Source organism: Protopterus annectens, chromosome 4.part0 (assembly GCF_019279795.1).
Source record: "Protopterus annectens isolate FY-2018-M chromosome 4.part0, PAN1.0, whole genome shotgun sequence".
Classification (NCBI taxonomy): Eukaryota; Metazoa; Chordata; order Ceratodontiformes; family Protopteridae; genus Protopterus; species Protopterus annectens.
In genome coordinates, this window is record NC_056733.1 from 45,649,219 (window position 1) to 45,667,450 (window position 18,232).

At 40.7% G+C, this 18,232-nt stretch overlaps 1 protein-coding gene across 1 annotated transcript in view; it reads right to left on the minus strand.

The window, feature by feature from the left end:
- Positions 1-218: 218 nt before the first annotated feature.
- Positions 219-18,232, minus strand: part of RNF213 (ring finger protein 213) — a gene marked incomplete in the record, with an annotated part of 2,890,576 nt that continues 2,872,562 nt past the window's right edge. The window contains 1 exon segment of the mRNA XM_044069632.1: positions 219-2,836. Coding sequence (XP_043925567.1) covers positions 2,683-2,836 — 154 coding nt within the window.

Sequence of the window (18,232 nt, forward strand, 5' to 3'; positions counted from 1 at the left end):
TTGTGGATACTGTATTACCTTAGTTGCCTGATGGGGATGGTTTCAAAAAGCAGCATACCCTGAGCTGTGAATATTCTAGTTGTTTATTATTATGCATGTATGACGTGTGGGGGACTTTTTGCTTGCCTGTGCAATGACTGATCACTGAATCAGTGCCCTCCAATTCTGAGTAAAAATGCTAAAAATAAAACAAATAACAAAATACCAGACAGACAGAATTAAATGTGAAATATTGGTTTAATCAGGATTTTTAATCGGTAAAAAGAGTATGCAAAAAATGTATACATAAGGCACATTCTAATGAAAGAAAAATTACATTAAAATAAAAATCTACTTTACTGCAGCAGGACAAAGAAAGATTGAATTAGTGAAGTTAATGATGAGAGTTCCTGAGGTTATCGAGCACTGCACATGCAAAGATGGGGGATCTTAGTGCATATAACATGAAAAGTGTGAACATTAATAGCTGACATCAAATTCAAATGTTAATTCTGCAAAATAAAATATTAACATCACATTCTAACACCAAGGAAATGGGATGCAACTGGAGAACCTCACACAGACCAGTCCTGTCATCACCGTAAAAAAGCCTAACAACTTGATTAACTACAGAATGTTCTGCTAAAATAAACAGGTTGAAGTCCATAAGCAAAACTTCCCAAACAGCATGTGAAAATTAGACATCTAAATTTAATTTCAAGCATTTTGATGACATTTTGACAGAAATGGTTAATGGATGGTTACAAAACTGGTACCTTAAATGTCTGAGGATACTAAATAACTATTTTGCAACACTCCATCTAATTCCAAACTTTAATGCGTCCAGCTTTAATGCTGCATGATTCTCTCTCTCTCTTGTTCTGTATTTTACATGCACACACGGTTTAAAAGGCAGGTTATTACAACTGACAAGGAATGCATACAAAACAATGACGTGACCACTAACTGCTTCAGATATGCAAAACATCATGGCAACAACCAGGAGACTCAGAACTGTCTAGGAAAAAAAGTACGATTTTAAATTAAGGAAACTGAAATATGAGATTCAGTCAAGACATCAGGATCATGGTACTGTCTTTCCACAGTAAAATTTTGAACAGAAAATTAAACCCCGACTAATATTGTGCCAAAAATGCACACTGGTCTGTGTGAAGAACTTTTTATCAAAATTAAGTAATTTGCTTAACATGTTGTATGAAATCTGACAGCATTCAGCCAATGATTAATAGAAGGCAGGTACATGGGAAAGGGGGAGTGAAAGGCAATGCAACACAAAAAGTAGCAGCAGTTTACTGTGTAATAAGACCCTCCCCATTATCACCCTGCCCTGAGGTAGTACAGTATTGGCAGCACAGACGTATGAATGATTATGCCAATTCAAATGTCACCAACATGATCAAATTTCAAGCAATCTCACTTAAACACCTGGATATCCAGTTATTTTTGAAACATAAAAAAGTGCTCAAGTACGCATACATTATCTACACTGTAGCTGTATAGATCAACTAGTTCTAGGAGGCCTAGTTGTTGATTACATACTTTTGTGTTATGTCAAGTGCCTATATAAAACATCTCTGACTAAATTGGCAGTGAATCATATAAACCTGGCTCAGCCTGTACAACACCTAACAAAGTAACATACTCACTTAATAAAACAACTAACTAGTCTGTTGCAAATACCGGATCCGGTGAAAACTCAATGTCATACTTCACTAATTAGTATTATTTATTCTTTTTTCTAAAAAATTTATTTAGCATAATGTCATATATACAGGGGAAAGAGACTGGCATTTTACATTCAACACCTCCAAATTTAAATATTTTACCTTCCTACCACAATGACAATCAGTTAACGTTTCATTATGGGGCAGTTTGCAAGATTTCTGCAAACATTACTAGATCTGCTAAGTAAACAGAAAACAATAAGGAATGATTAGGATGTTATCTTAAAGAAAAAGCAAGTGAAAGACGACATGCCTGTACACAGGGCATAAGGCATAACAAGGATTTTCTGACTCCCACCCCAAATTTTGCAGTAAAGTTGTCTGTAGTCTTTATTCCACTCAAGCTATCCTTAAACTAATTTTTGCTGAGTTTTCTAAGTAAGTAGCTTCTTCTGTATATATATATTTTCAGCATGGACAGAGCTGCAACAAGTTCTTCCATAGAATAGCAGTTATGCACAGAAAAACACCACCTCCTACATACTTCTCAGACTTTTGACTGTTTTACTTTTGCCAGTAAAGGCACTTTGGCACTTTCTCAGACATGAGCACAATCATAAGCATACAGACCTCTGGAAAACAGTGCCTCTGGAAACAGAATGTATAAATAGTAGCAACATCATCTCTTCTTATTCCCCTGAACAGTTACAGTTTGGCCAGTCATTTAGTGCAGTTTCAGGTACAGTACATCTAATGGATAAAAAGGCCTTGACAATTGCCATCTCTTTCCAAGAATGCAAGTATATTGTGCAATGCCATGGAATATGGCTAAATATTCTGATGTTTATTTATTTTCAGTAAACTTATGGATGACAGGTTTCTGAATTTGCATCAGCCAGGTGTGATTCATTGTAGTTGTTGAAAGACATCAGTTTATATTAACTTTTCTTTCTTAATTTCAGTTATTTTGCTCAATATGACACAGATAGTCTTGTTGCAGTAGTATAAACATTTCAATTCATCTCTGTAAACGATCCTGTTTAAATGCAACAGCTACTTTCCAGGCAGGAATACACTGAGACAGGAGGATTTCTTCAGGGAATGTGTCCACTAGCTCTGGAAGCACATCTACCCCTTTTCCTTCAATGTAAGAAAAGAGTGTCTCACGCAAACTGCAAGCAAAAATAAACATTTAATGAGTGGTTCTTAAGAAATTGTTTAAAAAGCACTGCTCTAAACTCAGTTAACTCATTAATTAAGGTGAAGAATTCCATGTTATTGACTTCAAGACAACTAAATATATGCTATGCATATATGTCAAAACTATAAAGCATTATAGAAAAATACATGCAAATTACTGCAATATATTTAGATTAGCTTTAGTTTAAACAGTCATGAATATCGTACCAAATAGCATTCAAAACTTTATCCTAGTCAGTAAGCTACAAATCCCTTCTCTCAGGTACTAGAAATTAAACATATGAGGCTTAATGTTAATACACTTACTGAATTATTACATCTTACTTGTGTTGACATCCATCATATAAGCAAAGGAAGGGGAAAAATAGTAAAGGTAATCTTTCTTAAACGCCTTTATTAAATTATCACTTGTGACATAGGCAAGTTAACTTAATTAATCAAACCGTATTAACAATTTCACATTTACAAACATTATGACAATATATGTGACATATAACCTAAGCAAAATTGCAGACATGATTCCTGCCTTCTTCATTGCTCATCCAAAACATTTTTCTGCATGCATTGTTCCCACAATTTCCATTTTTTCTATATAATTTACTCCTACTCTTTTATAAAAATCCCACTTCCTGTTCTTTTAGCTCAACTACAATATTTACTACTTCAAATATAGTTGGTCTAGATTTTGATTTCCATTTTTTAGCAATTGTCTTTTTGGCAATCCCCAGAATTAAGCTTAACAAAACTTAATGTGTCCTGGCAATTCAAATCCCATCTCCCAGCACAAAAAATCATTTTCAGAGATGCACTCATTTACTAACCCAGAGGACTCTGTAAGGGAATTTGTAAAGCCTGCCAACTCATTACACTCCCAAAGGATATGCTCCCACTTACCCCTTTCTTCCCCATCACACTTCCAACATTTGCCATGTGCCTAAGGAAAATTTCTTTGGAATCTGATTGGGGTATAAAAGTATTTATGCAAACACTTCCAGGCAAAATTCCTAAATCTTCTACACTTTGTTGCATATTTAGGAGTCATATATATGTCATTCTACTGTTTCATAGTGAATTGTACATCTAATCTCTCTTCCCAATCTTTTCTGAGATCGTCTGATTGATTCTTATAGTAATAGTCCAATATTTTATATGTCCTACTAATTATCCCTTTTTAACAGCAGCTTCTGTTCTAGAGTCAGTTAAAAGCTCAACTATTGCTTAGAACTACCCTATCCCTTTCTCCATCTCAATATTCTGATATCAGTCCCTGATAGGGAATGCAATCACTAGCCTGCAATCCAGATATTTTCTCACCCTCTGCCCATTCTATTATCATTTGTTCTCTATACCTTGGTTCATTTGCTAGCTTTCTCTAATAAACTCCAGCCACCTCTTGCCTATTCTCTGTACCCCTAAGTGCAGTCATCCCTTTCAGCAGAATCTCCTTTCTCCATTCCTGAGTTGGCTAAGTTCTTAGTATATTTTCTGTTGCTTTACAAATATAATATTCTGTATGACTGTTGTTATTCTCTTTAAGGATCTGAGTCCAAAATCACACTCTTTTGTTATTCTCCTTAAGGATAAGCATCCAAAATCCCATTCTTTCCTTATTTATTGAATTAACCCCCTGCTTCATCATCATCCCTTTCCACTTTGAATTGCAGCTTTCTGTTTGTGCTATGTATAAAAGCTTCAACCAAGTAGCGTTGAAATATCCCTTTAAATCAGGTAATCCTTAACCTCCTTGTTCTGTTGGGAGGATCAGCTTATACATCACTTGACTCTTGCCTGCTTCTCCCCCCAAATAAAATCCTTCCAACTTTTTATTAATTGCTGTCCACAACTTCTCCTCTGGTTAAAAAAAATATATATATGTGCCTGACCTGTATATAAAACTAAAGGGACTAAAAACATTTGTACTGCTTGTATCTTGATATCCATTACCCATAGGCAAGAGATTCCAGTTTCACAGTTGTATTATATTTTGTTTAGCTATTTCCCAAATATCCTTAGCTGTCATAACCAAATTCGTATATATAACCAAGTACTTATTTTATCATGTCCCCATAAATATGGGTATTGGTGGACCAATCAAATTCCTGTGTGGTTACACAGTTTATAGCTATAGCCTTTGTTTTATTTTCATTAATTTTATATCCTGAAAATAAAAAAAAACGGAACTGTCTCAGAATATTCCACCACACTGACGTCCTTTCTTGTTCAATCAGGTACAAAATAATATCATCTGCAAATAATGCCTTGAATACTGCACCAATTATATCCTTGAATTTCTGAGTCCATTATTTTCTTTGCCAATGATTCTAAATATAACAAGCAACACTTCAGTGCAAAACAAGTGCGGATAATAAGCAGGCATAAACAGTAAAAACAGTCAAAAAGGCACAAATTAATACAGCACAACACAGATGAAAAAATGCAGATCAAACTCTAAATAAGCTTAAATTCTTGTTCTTAGCTTTGGTTGGCTTGGATTCATTAAGAAACTCTCTAGTCTGAAATAAGCTGATAAAGGCTACCACATATTTGGTAAACACCCTGGAGGTTGTGGGGGCCCAGATCTGGTACAGACTGACCCCAAAGTGCAGTACTCTCCTAGGCGTTGTCTATCTTGACATGCAAATAGACAACTTGGAGATCTAGACAACAGATCTAGTCTCCATCCTGTAAACATAGGAAGACTGACTGCATCCACCATTTTGTTTCCTTTATGTACTCATTTAGGTTGCTTAGGTCTATTAAAGGAGATGAGATTCCTTAAGTTGTTTAGGAATCAAACAATCTTAAATGAATTTCAGAGCCTTTCTGGTTTGGGGAGACCTCGCTGATGGCAATCAGGTTTCCAAATTCTTCAAAAAAGCCTGCGTGGGAGTAAGCCATCCTTAGAAACTAGAGTAAATTCCCACAACATTTTATGCATGAGCAAATAACATCTATGTTTTAAATGCTAGGCAACATGAATCCAGCACTCTGGACTGCAAAATGCCAGAAGCTATGTGACTATCAGAGAGAAACAGAGTGAGTGAGAGTGGGTGAGAGAGAGACAGAGAAAGAGAGAATCTGCTCCAGGCCTTGCTCAGCATCAGGCAGTATTCCTTAAAAGTTTAGTCCTACACCCTAGCTTCAGGGTTTCACCTGTCTGATGTCAAGATCTTGAACCATGAGCCCTAGCATGAATGGAAATGTCAGACATTCCTAAGCATGGGGGAAGGGACAATTATGGGCTTTGGGGACACTGTGTGATAGGAGTCCTTATATCTCAGTACCAATAGCTCAAGGTAAGATGAGTACACAGACTGCTCCTGAGGATCAGACTGTCAGGCTTAAAACTCTGGCCAATAACATGGGGCAAGATGGTGAAAAATCCCAACGCACATAACTGTAAAATTGGAGCAAAGGTGCACCATCTCCAAGCCCCTCATCATCTGCCAAAGGAAAGGACAGAGCAGAATTGAGTCTTTGCAAGGATATGCTCAGCACCTTCAGGGCCAAGAAGGCTGTTTTAACAACAGACAGCCTCCAGGATCCCAAAGCTGCAGTCTACCCTTCTCAGTTTCAGATCTAAAATCTCTGTGTATGCATGGAAGCCACAGTCTGTCCCCCATGGTAGTAACTTTCAACTGCAACCATCTTCCTGGTAAGCAAAGCAGGAGACAGGATTTCCTCCCTTCAGTGTCTGTAGTTGCCATGGTTGTAGCACTGGCTCTTATGCTGGTGCTTCATGTCATGCTTCTCCCTGAAGCACTGTTGGACATAGTCTTCTTTAATAGTAATTTCATTTTATGAATATCTGTAGCTATAAAGATAATGTCTATATCTAAATCTGTATTCATTTATATCTGTACATATCTTTTTATTAACCCACTGCTATACATTTTTATACACACACACACACACACACACACACATATATATATATATATATATATATATATATTCTTTTTATTCCTCCACTGTTTGCCAACCATCAGGCTCATCGGTCAGCTGACCTATCCATCCCTGTGATAGCCTTCCCTTGGCGGGCAAGAGCTGGGGACCAGCAAGATAGCCATGGGGGTATCCCCAGCCACAAAAGGGCTAATGGATGTGACCTGCAATTACAGCCTTCATCCACAAAAAACACTACTGTGCATGTGAAGCTCCAGTTATTGGATAAACTGCTTGGCAGTCATGAATCTTTTCATGACCCAAATGCTGCTGGTACTGTATCATTCTGTACAGTGATTTAGCAGGCCTCCTCTGTGGATCAGAACAGCTGCGAACTTAGCTACCCCATCCCCCCAAAAAGGACGAGTCAAGACAAGATGCCTACTGCCATCTTCCTCCTCCACCTAGTTCCTCCAGCACCCAAGCTGTTAAATGAAACAGGGTTGTAAGTCAGGGATTTAATCCCTTTGTGCAATACAGCCAGCATGCTCTTTCTTAGCAATGTAATGGATAAATGAACACTGGAAATGTATACACAACAGCTGGAAGGGGCCTACCTTTTCATTTCTCAGTCATTCCTTCAGTTCCTGATGAAATACGATCAAGGAAGAGGAGGAGGAGAAAGAGATTCAAGACTCAAATGGAAAGCACAACTGTAGTAGGCAGAGGGTGGCTTGAAACTGTCTGGACTCTAGTCCTTAGGGAAAAAAATATCCTAGGTGGACTTGAATTAAGAAGACTTGTGCTGTGGCACATGCCTTAAATACTGTGTTCTGTAGTCTGTAAACCTAGACAGGTGGAGGTTCTAATCTCACTGCAGCCAACTTTGTGCATGTGTTTGTCTGTTTCCATTACAAAGACTGTGACTATTTATTCTACACTGCCTTGGAGACTGGCATGGTTATGCACTGCTTTGCCTTGGGAGGTTGGTATAATGATTAAGGTATTTACCTTACAGACAGAAAGTGCAGGGTTTGAATCTTACATGGAGTAACTGGCTAGGATTAAAATGACCAAAAAAGGGCAGTTAGCCTAGTACTAATAAATGAACCTATGAAACCATGTATGCACACACAGCAGTGTTAACAAAAGTTAGAGGTGGCAAGTGAAAGGGGAAAAAGATAATGAAGAACACAAGAAATAAAACCTGGCTCTAGATTTACAGGCGAAGTTGAAGGAACAATGTTTATTAAATGTATGAGCAATGGTCAGAGCAGCAGGATCGCAAATCTGATGGATAGAAACTATGTGAAACCACACAATGGAAGACAGGATGGCTATAGTGGAACAGCAGTTTCACAGGACCTGGCAAAAATTTACCTATATGAGTAATGGGTACTTCTGAACCAATTCATGGGTTGATAGTTGGTACATAGCTTGCAGCTATAGCGTTTGCTTTATCTTCATTAATTTTATATCCCAAAAAAACGTGAAATTGTCTCAAAATGTTCCACAATTCTGTACTATCCTTTTAGGTTCATAGGTTCATACTAGGCTATCTGCCCAGAGGCATTTATAAGCCTAGCCCGTAGTTAAGTGGCTTTCACCACCCCTTTAGTTTGAATAAAACTATGCCTATTATTTTCCTGTGCCTCTGTCAAGCAGCGACACCGAAGTAATCCCTGGGGTATATCTGCGATCTCCCATCCATTGGTCAAGATTCCTCTTGAACAAGGCCAGCGAGGTGCTCTGCCTCACATGTACCGGGATTTTGTTCCACAGCATAGGGAGTCTCTGGGTGATGAATCTGTCCCTCCAGCACATTCTATTAATAACCGTGTCAAGGTTTAAGTCTCCTGCCCTTGTGGTTCTGAGGGATCTAGATTTTTTGAGGTGAAGCATATTCATCAAATCTGGGTTTGACATGGCCTTATATGTCAGGCACAGGTCACCTCTGAGCAAGCGGTATGAGACTGAATAGAGCTGGAGTTCTTTCAGTCGGGCAGCATAAGACATATTTTTGAGACCCTTTATCCTTTTGGTGAGGAACTTTTGGGGCCTTTCCAGCTGCTGCAGGTGTCGGGTCAGATACATTCCGAATGGGGCATTGTACTCAATCATAGGTCTAATGAGTGATGAGTACAGGGGAACGATAACCTCCCTTGATCTAGATGTGAATCCCTTCATGATGAGGTGGGCAATTAGGTGGGCAATGTAGAAGGTTTTCCTAACTACTTTAGCAACATGAGTGTCAAACGAAAGGCTACTGTCAACCTGGGTCCCCAGATCCCTGATGACTTCTTCTGTGCTCAGTGGATTGCCACCTATATGGTAGCTAGGGGTAACCTTGTTTTTCCCGAAGGGTATGACTATGCATTTCTTGGCGTTTAACATTAGGCCATGGCTCTGGCACCAGTTATCCGTTTCTGTGAGGCCCTTCTGAAGGATATCTGTGTCAGATGTGTTTTCGACTATGGCGCCCAGTTTGCAGTCATCTGCAAACTTTGTCAGCCATAACCCTCCTGTGTTTGCTTGTACTTCAGAAAAGTAGATGCCAAACACTAACCCTGTGGGTTCTGTCACTTAGCCAGTTTGCAACCCATCTTGTGATGTATGGGTTTACATTCAAGCTGATGAGTTTTTCGATGATACCTGAGTGGGGTATTGTGTCGAAGGCCTTTGCCAGGTCGAGGTAGGCTGTATGGACTGCCTTTCCTTCATCAATGGCCTTGGTGACTGTTTCGAAAAAGTCAACCAAGTTTAAAAGGCATGATCTGCCTTTGACAAAGCCAAACTGGGTTGGATCCAAAGTCTGCAAGTTCCCTATGTCTTTATTTATGAGTTCCATTATGATCCTCTCCATGGCTTTGCAGATAAGGCTTGTCAAGCTAATGGGACGGTAATTTCCAGGGTCGGTGGAGGCACCGCCTTGTGAAGTGGGACCACAGTCACGCTGCGCCACTCCTTGGGTACGTATCCTGAGGTGAGGCTAAGATTAAACAGCTGTCCTAACTGCGGGTTTAATTCCTCATTGAGTTCATGGAGCACACAGCCGGGGACACCATCCGGTCCCATGGATACTGTGTTTTTTGCCTTAGAGAGAGCAGTTCTCACCTGGGCGTTGGAGATGTTTGGGGGGCTACAATCCTCTGGCATAGATATCTCTCCTTTTGGGGGGGGGGAGTTTGCACTGAACCTGTCAGCCAGTATGTTGGCAATATGTGTAGGTTCAGTAATCTTCACATCATTTTGAACTAATTCTGAGCATATCTGGGAGTTTCCTCCTAGGTTTCTAACATAGCTAAAGAAGGCCTTATGATTGTCTTTTGAGTCCTTGGCGATTTTTCTCTCAAAATTTGCCTTGGATGATTTTATGAGAGCTCTTAGTTTTTTACTTATAATGATCAAAGGTGTCTTACCTTTCAAGGATTTTGCTCTATCTTGTAGTAGCTTCCTCCTTTTGTTGTAGAGCTTGTTTATGGCTGGGGTCCACCAGACTCGACGCTTGCCTTTGGTACAAAGAGTCTTAGTTTTGTTTGGGATTGCCTGATCCATGCAGTCCTGTAGGTGCTGGTAGAAGGCATTTGTAAGTGATTCAGCGGTTTGAGTAATGTTTACCACTGGCTCAGGGGCCTTAAAGGAGACCACACTAGTTTTTAGAAGTGTGAAGTCGGCTTTTGAGAAGTTTTTCACTGTGGTCTTTTTTATTTCAGGTGGGGGCGGGATGAGGACCTCCAGCGAGATTAGTTTATGATCTGATCTCACCAGTGAGGGGTATACTTAAGGTGTTGAACATTGTGATCCCATGTTCGTGATGATGAGATCAAGTATGTTTTCTCCTCTTGTGGGGATGGTGACTAGTTGTTCCATGGCATTTGAGTTTATGAACTCCAGGAACCTTTGGGCTAGAGTGTTTGGGCTTGAGTAGTGTTCCCAGTCTATATTAGGGTAGTTGAAGTCACCTAGTATGATGGTGTTTGGAGATACATTTATCCCCTCCAGTGTTTTCAGGAAGGCCATGTGAGGTTCCTGAGTTTGAGAGGGTGGCCTGTAACATGCTACAAACTGCAGAGCAGTCTTGCCTATGGTTAATTGCACCTGGATGGTCTCCGATGCATCATGCGTTGCCACCAACCTTGAGGTGTGGGTGTCCTTTATGAATATGGACACCCCCCCTCCTTTCTTGGTGTTGGCCAGAACGCATGATATGAGGTGAAACCTGATAGTGCTGGGGTGCTCTCAGGAGCCTTGAACCAGGTTTCTGTCACAGCACAGACATCGATGTTCTCCATACTGAGAAGGGCCTCAAGTGCATGCATCTTGAGATTGAGACTTCTGGCATTGAGCAGCATTACCCTTAGTTTTTTTCCTTTTTTGTGTTCTAGGGTGGTAGGTTTAGAATTTGAGCCTTGCCTAAAAAAGGCACTATGGGGGTGGCAAGAGGCTTTGCCAATATCCGGAAGCCCAGGGGTGACAGGTGCAAGCCGTCCCTTGAGCAGCATGGCTTGTCCAGCATGTCATCCCAGGCAGACAGACATTGGATCCCCTTTGAATGACACCAGAATTTAAGCCAAGTATTAAAGCTGATCATCTTATCACTGTATTGTGGCATCATTCTAGGTGAAGGTAGGATACTGCTCAAGGTCAGGGTCATACCTGCCTGGGCTACATAATCAGAGAGCTCCTCAATGTCTCTTTTCATGTAGTCCAAGGAGGTACGTCTCAGGTCGTTGACACCAGCGTGGACAATGACTGAGTCGTACTTGTACCTGCTGTTGAGAGACCTGAGTGCTTGCGTTATGTGGCGGATTCTAGCGCCCGACAGGCAGCTTACTGTGACCTTTTCCTTACTCAGTCTGGTGAGCGGGACGTCAGTGTGTCTGACTATGGAGTCACCAATGACGAGTGTGTCTGGCACTGTGTTTGGCCTTAAGGGCTGTGACTGTTTGACACTCTGACTGTGTGGTCTATGTGTTGCATGTGTTGGGTCCTGAGGTGGTAGTTGTTTGGGTGTCTGCTTTGGTGGCCTCTGCTGTTTTGGTAGATTTTTGATCAGAGCCTCCGAGTATGTCTTTGTGTGATTATGTGTATGATTTGAAGTTGTGATGGTACTATGTGTGACTGGGTATGTAGTGTGTGTGGCTACCTTCTCCTCCTGTCTGGTCTTGCCAGTCCTATGTTGAGAGAGTTCAGCCTCCAGTTTGGCCGTATAGTTGCATCTCTCGCATGTATTTGTGTTTTGTGGGAGAAGGAGAGGATTGTCTGTGTACATGAGGCAATTGTAACATTGCCTCAATATTCCCAGGTTCACCAGTTGAGCAGGAGAGGACACTAGCAACTGATCCCTCGACATACTAAAAGTAATAGAAAAAAAAACTTACAAAGGACTCCGGGGGATGTGGGTTCTAGGCTGGTGGGGTACTATCTATAATAAAAGTGCTTTATCAAGGTGCAAGTACTGTAGGAGTAAGTGCTAGGCTTTACAGATAGAGAATAGTCTACTTGGGAATCAAGTAGAGATTAACTTTTTAGTTATAGGATACGCTGGTTAGATCAGCAGTACAGTTCGAGGAAGGTAGTTTTAAGGGAAAATTTGAAGAGTGGAATTTAGGTGGCCCGAATAGTTTAACCTTGTTTGACCACCGCTGCTCTTGTGTGCAACAGTGGCAACTCCGCGCTAACGCGTGCTTTATAGCAGGGGGCTGGAAAAAAACAGGAAATGACCCAAAATGGCCAACGAATTACTAGTTGCTGTCTCTAACCACTCCTCTGAGGACAAACAAGCAGCTCAGTACTCCCCACTCAGGATTTTTCAAGTATAAAATAATGACGTATACAAATAAAGCTAACTTTTCTCAATCAAAACACCAGGTATATCCTTGAAATTGTGAGTTCCTTATTTTCTCTGTCAATGGGTCTAACTGTACAAGTAAATGACAAACGGGAAAGAGGAAAACTGGGTTTTGTTCCCCTGATCAAACTCTTGTCAAACTGGAACCTCCCACCTTAATTCTTGCCTCCAGTCCTTCATATATCCTTCTAATTAACCCTATTATTCTGTTGTGAAATGCAAATGCTATCATTGTCCAACTCATAAAATCTCAGCTGACTCTACAAATGCTTTCTCTGTATCAAGACCCAACAACAATAGCAGTGTTTTCTTACATTCTGTTACCCTCTGGATCATCACTATTAATGTTATGAAATGTCTGCCTCCTCTCCATAAAACCACTACGATCCATATCTATATGATCCATATCTATCAATTTTGGTAACACCTTTGCCACCTTCTTAGCTTGTATAGACAAACACTTTATACTCATGGTTTAAAATTGAATTGGGTCTATAAGAAGCTTAGTCTGATTGATCTTTACCCTATTTGTGCAATACAATCACCCCACTTTCTTCCAATATGCTGGTACTTTTAAAGTACGGACAAACAAAACCTTCCAGATATTTATCGCTTTCTTCCCTAGAACAACCAAATGTCCACAGGAATATCATTGTTTCTGGTGACATCCCTGATTGATCATACATCACTGTTTTATGTCATCTATTCCTCTTTTAGCTATTTATTTATTTTATTTGACATTTGTTTACTGAGAAAGTCCGACTGGGCCAGAAAGTGTCCACTTTCAGCAGAGGCCTGAAGAGAGAAGCTCTACAATCACAATATTTCAAAAATCAAGTATAGATATTTTAAATCACAAAGTATCATATTACACTACAAAAACAGTTAAGTAGAGATATTTTCAATTACCAAAGTGTTGTTACATTACAAACCTAAGAGTGAAAGAATGTTACGAGTAAAACATAGAACCTATGTTTAATAGTAGAGTGCAATAAAAATAACATGAGTTGAGGATGTGAAGAAAAATCCAATAGTCATATTTGTTACACAGATTAGTATGTGGTAAATGAAACCTGAGACAATCCTAATAAGATATTTAGAGAGATATCAGAGATTACATGATTACAGAGAATGAGGTGAAACTGAATGATGTCTTAGTATAACACAGGTGCTCATAACATGGTTATAAAAGGAAGGATGGAGAGAAGGAGGTTATAAGAAGAGTGTAGGGTAGAGTGTCTTCAGGTAGCTTATGTGAGTGGGGAGGAAAACAGTAGAAGAAAGGTCTGCAGAGATGAATTAAATAAGGTTAGATAGTGGGAAAAATGAGTAGGAGGCTGTCGGGGATAGTGAAGTGTGATCTAGGTTGGAGGGGGAGATGAAAATATAACGAGCAAGTTCAGGCAGGATTAAATGTTGAGCCTTATTTTTCTCTGACCTTGGCAGAAATACTCCACAAATATCTCAATTTGTGCCTTTTCTTTGGTTCCACATTGCTCTGGTTTATACAGATTTGTACAGAATTTCTGAAATATCTCTGATACCTCTATAGGACCTCTAGTTGTTTTTCTTGTAACGGGCTGCCTAAGTCTATTGACAACCCTTTCTTCTTTCTTTCATTGTCTAAGCCATGCTAAAAGATGTTGTGCTATGGAGTCATTTTTTAACACCTTTATTAAATTAATACTTAAGACATAGGTAAACTTACATTAACAGAAAAGAAAAAGTACAGTTTTGTACCTACCATAAATGTAGATGTTCGAAGATCCACATTGCTGCAGTCCTGACTATTGGGTAGTCCGCTGTCCCAGTCGGCCCGAATACCAAAGTATAAGGCTGACGTCGGTCAGAGGCGCATTAGACTGACGTCAGGACGTCAGAGTACAAATGCGCATGACCGACGTCATTTCCTCAGTCTTTTCTTGCCCCAGATGTCAGAAGACCCTAAAAAGATAAGGCCAAACCAAAAAACAACAACACACCAAACACCCCTGTACCAAATATATATACAATATATACAAAGTAAGAAAGGTACAACAATCCCACCCACACAACCACCCCTAAACACAGAGGGGAAGGAGGGAGGGAAAATTGGACTGCAGCAATGTGGATCTTCGAACAGCTACATTTATGGTAGGTACAAAACTGTACTATGTTCTTCATCTCACATTGCTGCAGTCCTGACTATTGGGTAGAATCCCAAAGCAGAGGTAAGGGAGGATGGCAAATCACAAAGAAGCAGGAGCTGATAACATGCCCTGTAAAATAGCAGTGGCAAAACCAGCCCTAGATTTAGAGTAGAGAGGAAGGTGGTAATGCTTAGAGAAGGTATGCACTGAGCTCCAAGTAGCTGCCTCCAAAATATCCTTAGTTGCCACCCCCCTTAGAAATGCTGTTGAAGTGGCAGTAGCCCTAGTGGAATGAGGCCTAATCCCAGCTGGAATCTCCTTGCCATGATGGGAGTAACAGAAAGTAATGCAAAACCCAATCCACTTAGAAATAGTTTGTTTTGACACAGGCTTACCCTGAGAACTCAAAGCAAAAGAAACAAACAACTGCTGAGACTGCCTAAAATCCTTAGTCCTGCTTAAATAATAACGTAATTGCCTGTGTACATCTAAAGTGTGCAAAATCTTTTCCCCTTATTTTGGGGATTTGCATAAAAGGTAGGCAAATGAATAGTTTGGTTTAAAGCCACACTAGAAACCACTTTAGGCATAAAGGAAGGATTAGTACGTAAAGATACCCTATCCTTATGAAAAATCAGGAAAGGCTCAACTGCCATAAGGGCCTGCAATTCAGACACCCTTCTTGCAGAGGTAATGGCTAACAAAAAAGCAGTCTTCCATGACAAATATTTCAATTCAGCTGTAGCTGCAGGCTCAAAAGGTTGTAGAGTGAGTTTCTCCAACACAAAATTGAGGTCCCAAGCAGGAGTAGGAGCTCTACGTGGGGGTCTTATATTCTTTGCCCTCTAAGAAATTGCTTGAACAAAGGATGAGAAAACAATGGCGGGTCACAATCATAGTGAGCTGAAATTGCTGCAGCATGAATCTTAATGGAAGAGAAAGACAAACCTTTGTCCAATAACTCAGTAAGATATTGAAGAGCCACACTCAAATTTGGCTCAGAAACATCCAAATCCTTTGCTGCACACCAAAATAAAAATCTCTTCCATTTTCCTGCGTACACTTTCCTTGTACTAGGTCTTCTGGCTTCCATAATCACATTCAAAACTTGTTGAGGAAGCTGAGACCTGCTATGGTTCAAAACAGAATATGCCAGGCTGTTAGATGAAGAGAGTGAAGCTTGACATTGAGTAGATGCCCGTCCTTCTGAGATAATAGGTGTGGAATCAAAGGTAAAGGCCATGGAGGCTTCCTTACCAGACTCCTCAGCAATGGATACCAGTGCTGTCGAGGCCAATCTGGAGCTATTAAAATCATCCTTGGCTTGTCTAGTCTGACCTTTAGGAGTACCTTTGGGAGGAGAGGCAGAGGTGGAAAGGCATACACATGAAGATTTTTCCAACTGAAAGAAAGAGCATCCACTTTCCAGGCTGTGTGATGAAACCTTTTCGTGCAAAACTTTGGCAACTGGTGGTTTAGTGGAGAAGCGAACAGATCTATGTCTGGAGTTCCCCATGACACTGTCAATGTCTGAAATACATGAAGATCCAGTTTCCACTCGTGGGGATCCATGATTTGCCTGCTTAACACATCTGCTAAGGAGTTCTGTGCTCCTGGCAGAAACCTTGCCTGAAGATTCAGTTGCAAACTGAGAGCAGTCTCCCACAAAATCATTGCTTGTCTGCATAGAGGATAAGAATGTGTTCCCCCTTGCTTGTTGATGTACCACATGACAGTTGTGTTGTCTGTCAGAATCAACACCTGTCCTGGAAGAAGTAAATCCTTGAAGGCCATTAATGCAAACTGGACTGCTAACATCTCCTTCATGTTGATATGTAGATGCTGTAGTCTGGCAGGCCACTTGTCTTGTATCCACTTTCCATTCAGATGAGCTCCCCAAGCTGTGTCTGAGGCATCTGTCGTTAAAATCTGACTCGCCTCTGGCCGGGTCACAGAGAGTCCCTTGTTTAGGTGACATTCCTGAGCCCACCACAAAAATTCCTTTTGAATGCAAGGTATTATTGGAATGACAGTGTCCAAATCCTGGCAGTGCTGTGTCCATAAATTTTGAGATACCATTGCAGCTTCCTCATATGCAGTTTGGCATTGGGAAGCACCAGAATACAAGATGCCATGAACCCTAAGGCTTGAAGGACTGTCCTTGCAGTCAGCCCGGACTGATGAGATAGTTGATGGAAGTAAAGAGAAAGATTATTTTGTTTGTCCGGGGTTAAAAAGGCCATCTGGGTTGCTGTATTCAGTCTCACACCCAGAAAGCACATGTCTTGAGAGGGTACTAGACTGGACTTTATTTCGTTCACAGAATACCCTAGGCATCTTAGCACTGCTATCACATATTCCAAATGCTGAAGAAGCACGTCCCTTCCTTGAGCCAGAATCAGGCAATCGTCCAAATAAGGATAGATTTGTATTCCTTTTAGCCTGAAGAAAGCTATCACTGGAGCCAGAACCTTTGTGAATACTCTGGGCAGTAGATAAGCCAAAGGGCAATGCAGAGAACTGATAATGAGAATTCCCAGCTCGAAAACGCAGATACTTCCTGCAAATTAGTCTGATAGGAACATGAAGGTAAGCTTCCTTGAGATCCAAAGTTACCATCCAGTGATCTTTGCCCAGCAGAGGTAAAAGCTGTTGTAACGTCAACATTTTGAACTTGGGAATGTCCAGATAAGTGTTGAGGATAGACAGATCCAAAATTGGTCTCCACGTGTTCCCCTTTTTTGGTACTAGGAACAGGCGAGAATAAAATCCTAGGCCCCTTTCTGGCACAGGAACCGGCTGAATGGCCCCTATTTGGAGCAACAGAGAAATTTGCTTGTGAGCCTCTTTCCTTTGTTGAGGAGGAATGTCTGGCATGCCTTTGAAAGGAGGCAATGCATGGAAATAAAACCTGTAACCGTGGTGAATAATATCTAATACCCATCTGTCTTGGGTAATTAAACTCCAGTTTTCTTTGAAAAGTGCCAACCTTCCTCCCAAAGGTGCTGCCAGACGAGAAGATTCTGGCAGCTGAAAAGGCAGGTCATTGGGTCTGTTTACGAAAGGACTGACCCCTGCCCTCACCAGAAGACTGAGCAGGAGAACTCCCTGTTCTAGGCCTAAAAGAACCTTGAGCTCTGCCCCTACCACGTCTAGACCTACCCCTAGACTGGGAATCATAAGCAGGATATGTCCACCCCTTGGTAGGCCAATTTCTACTAAACTTCGGAGGCTGAACCTGCAAAAAATCTTTAACAGTCTGCATAGACTTAGCCTTGTCTTCCATTTTCCTTAGAACTGCTTCCACAGGCGAACCAAACAACACATCAGATTGCAAAGGAGCATCTAAAATCCTTGTTTTCACATGCTCAGCTAAATTCTGATCCCTCAGCCAGGTGTGCCTGCGAAGAACCGAACCAGTGGCAGCCACCCTCGAAGAGGCCTGCACAGCATCAAAACCACATTGCAAAGAATGCTTACCCACCTGTTCAGAAACATGAACT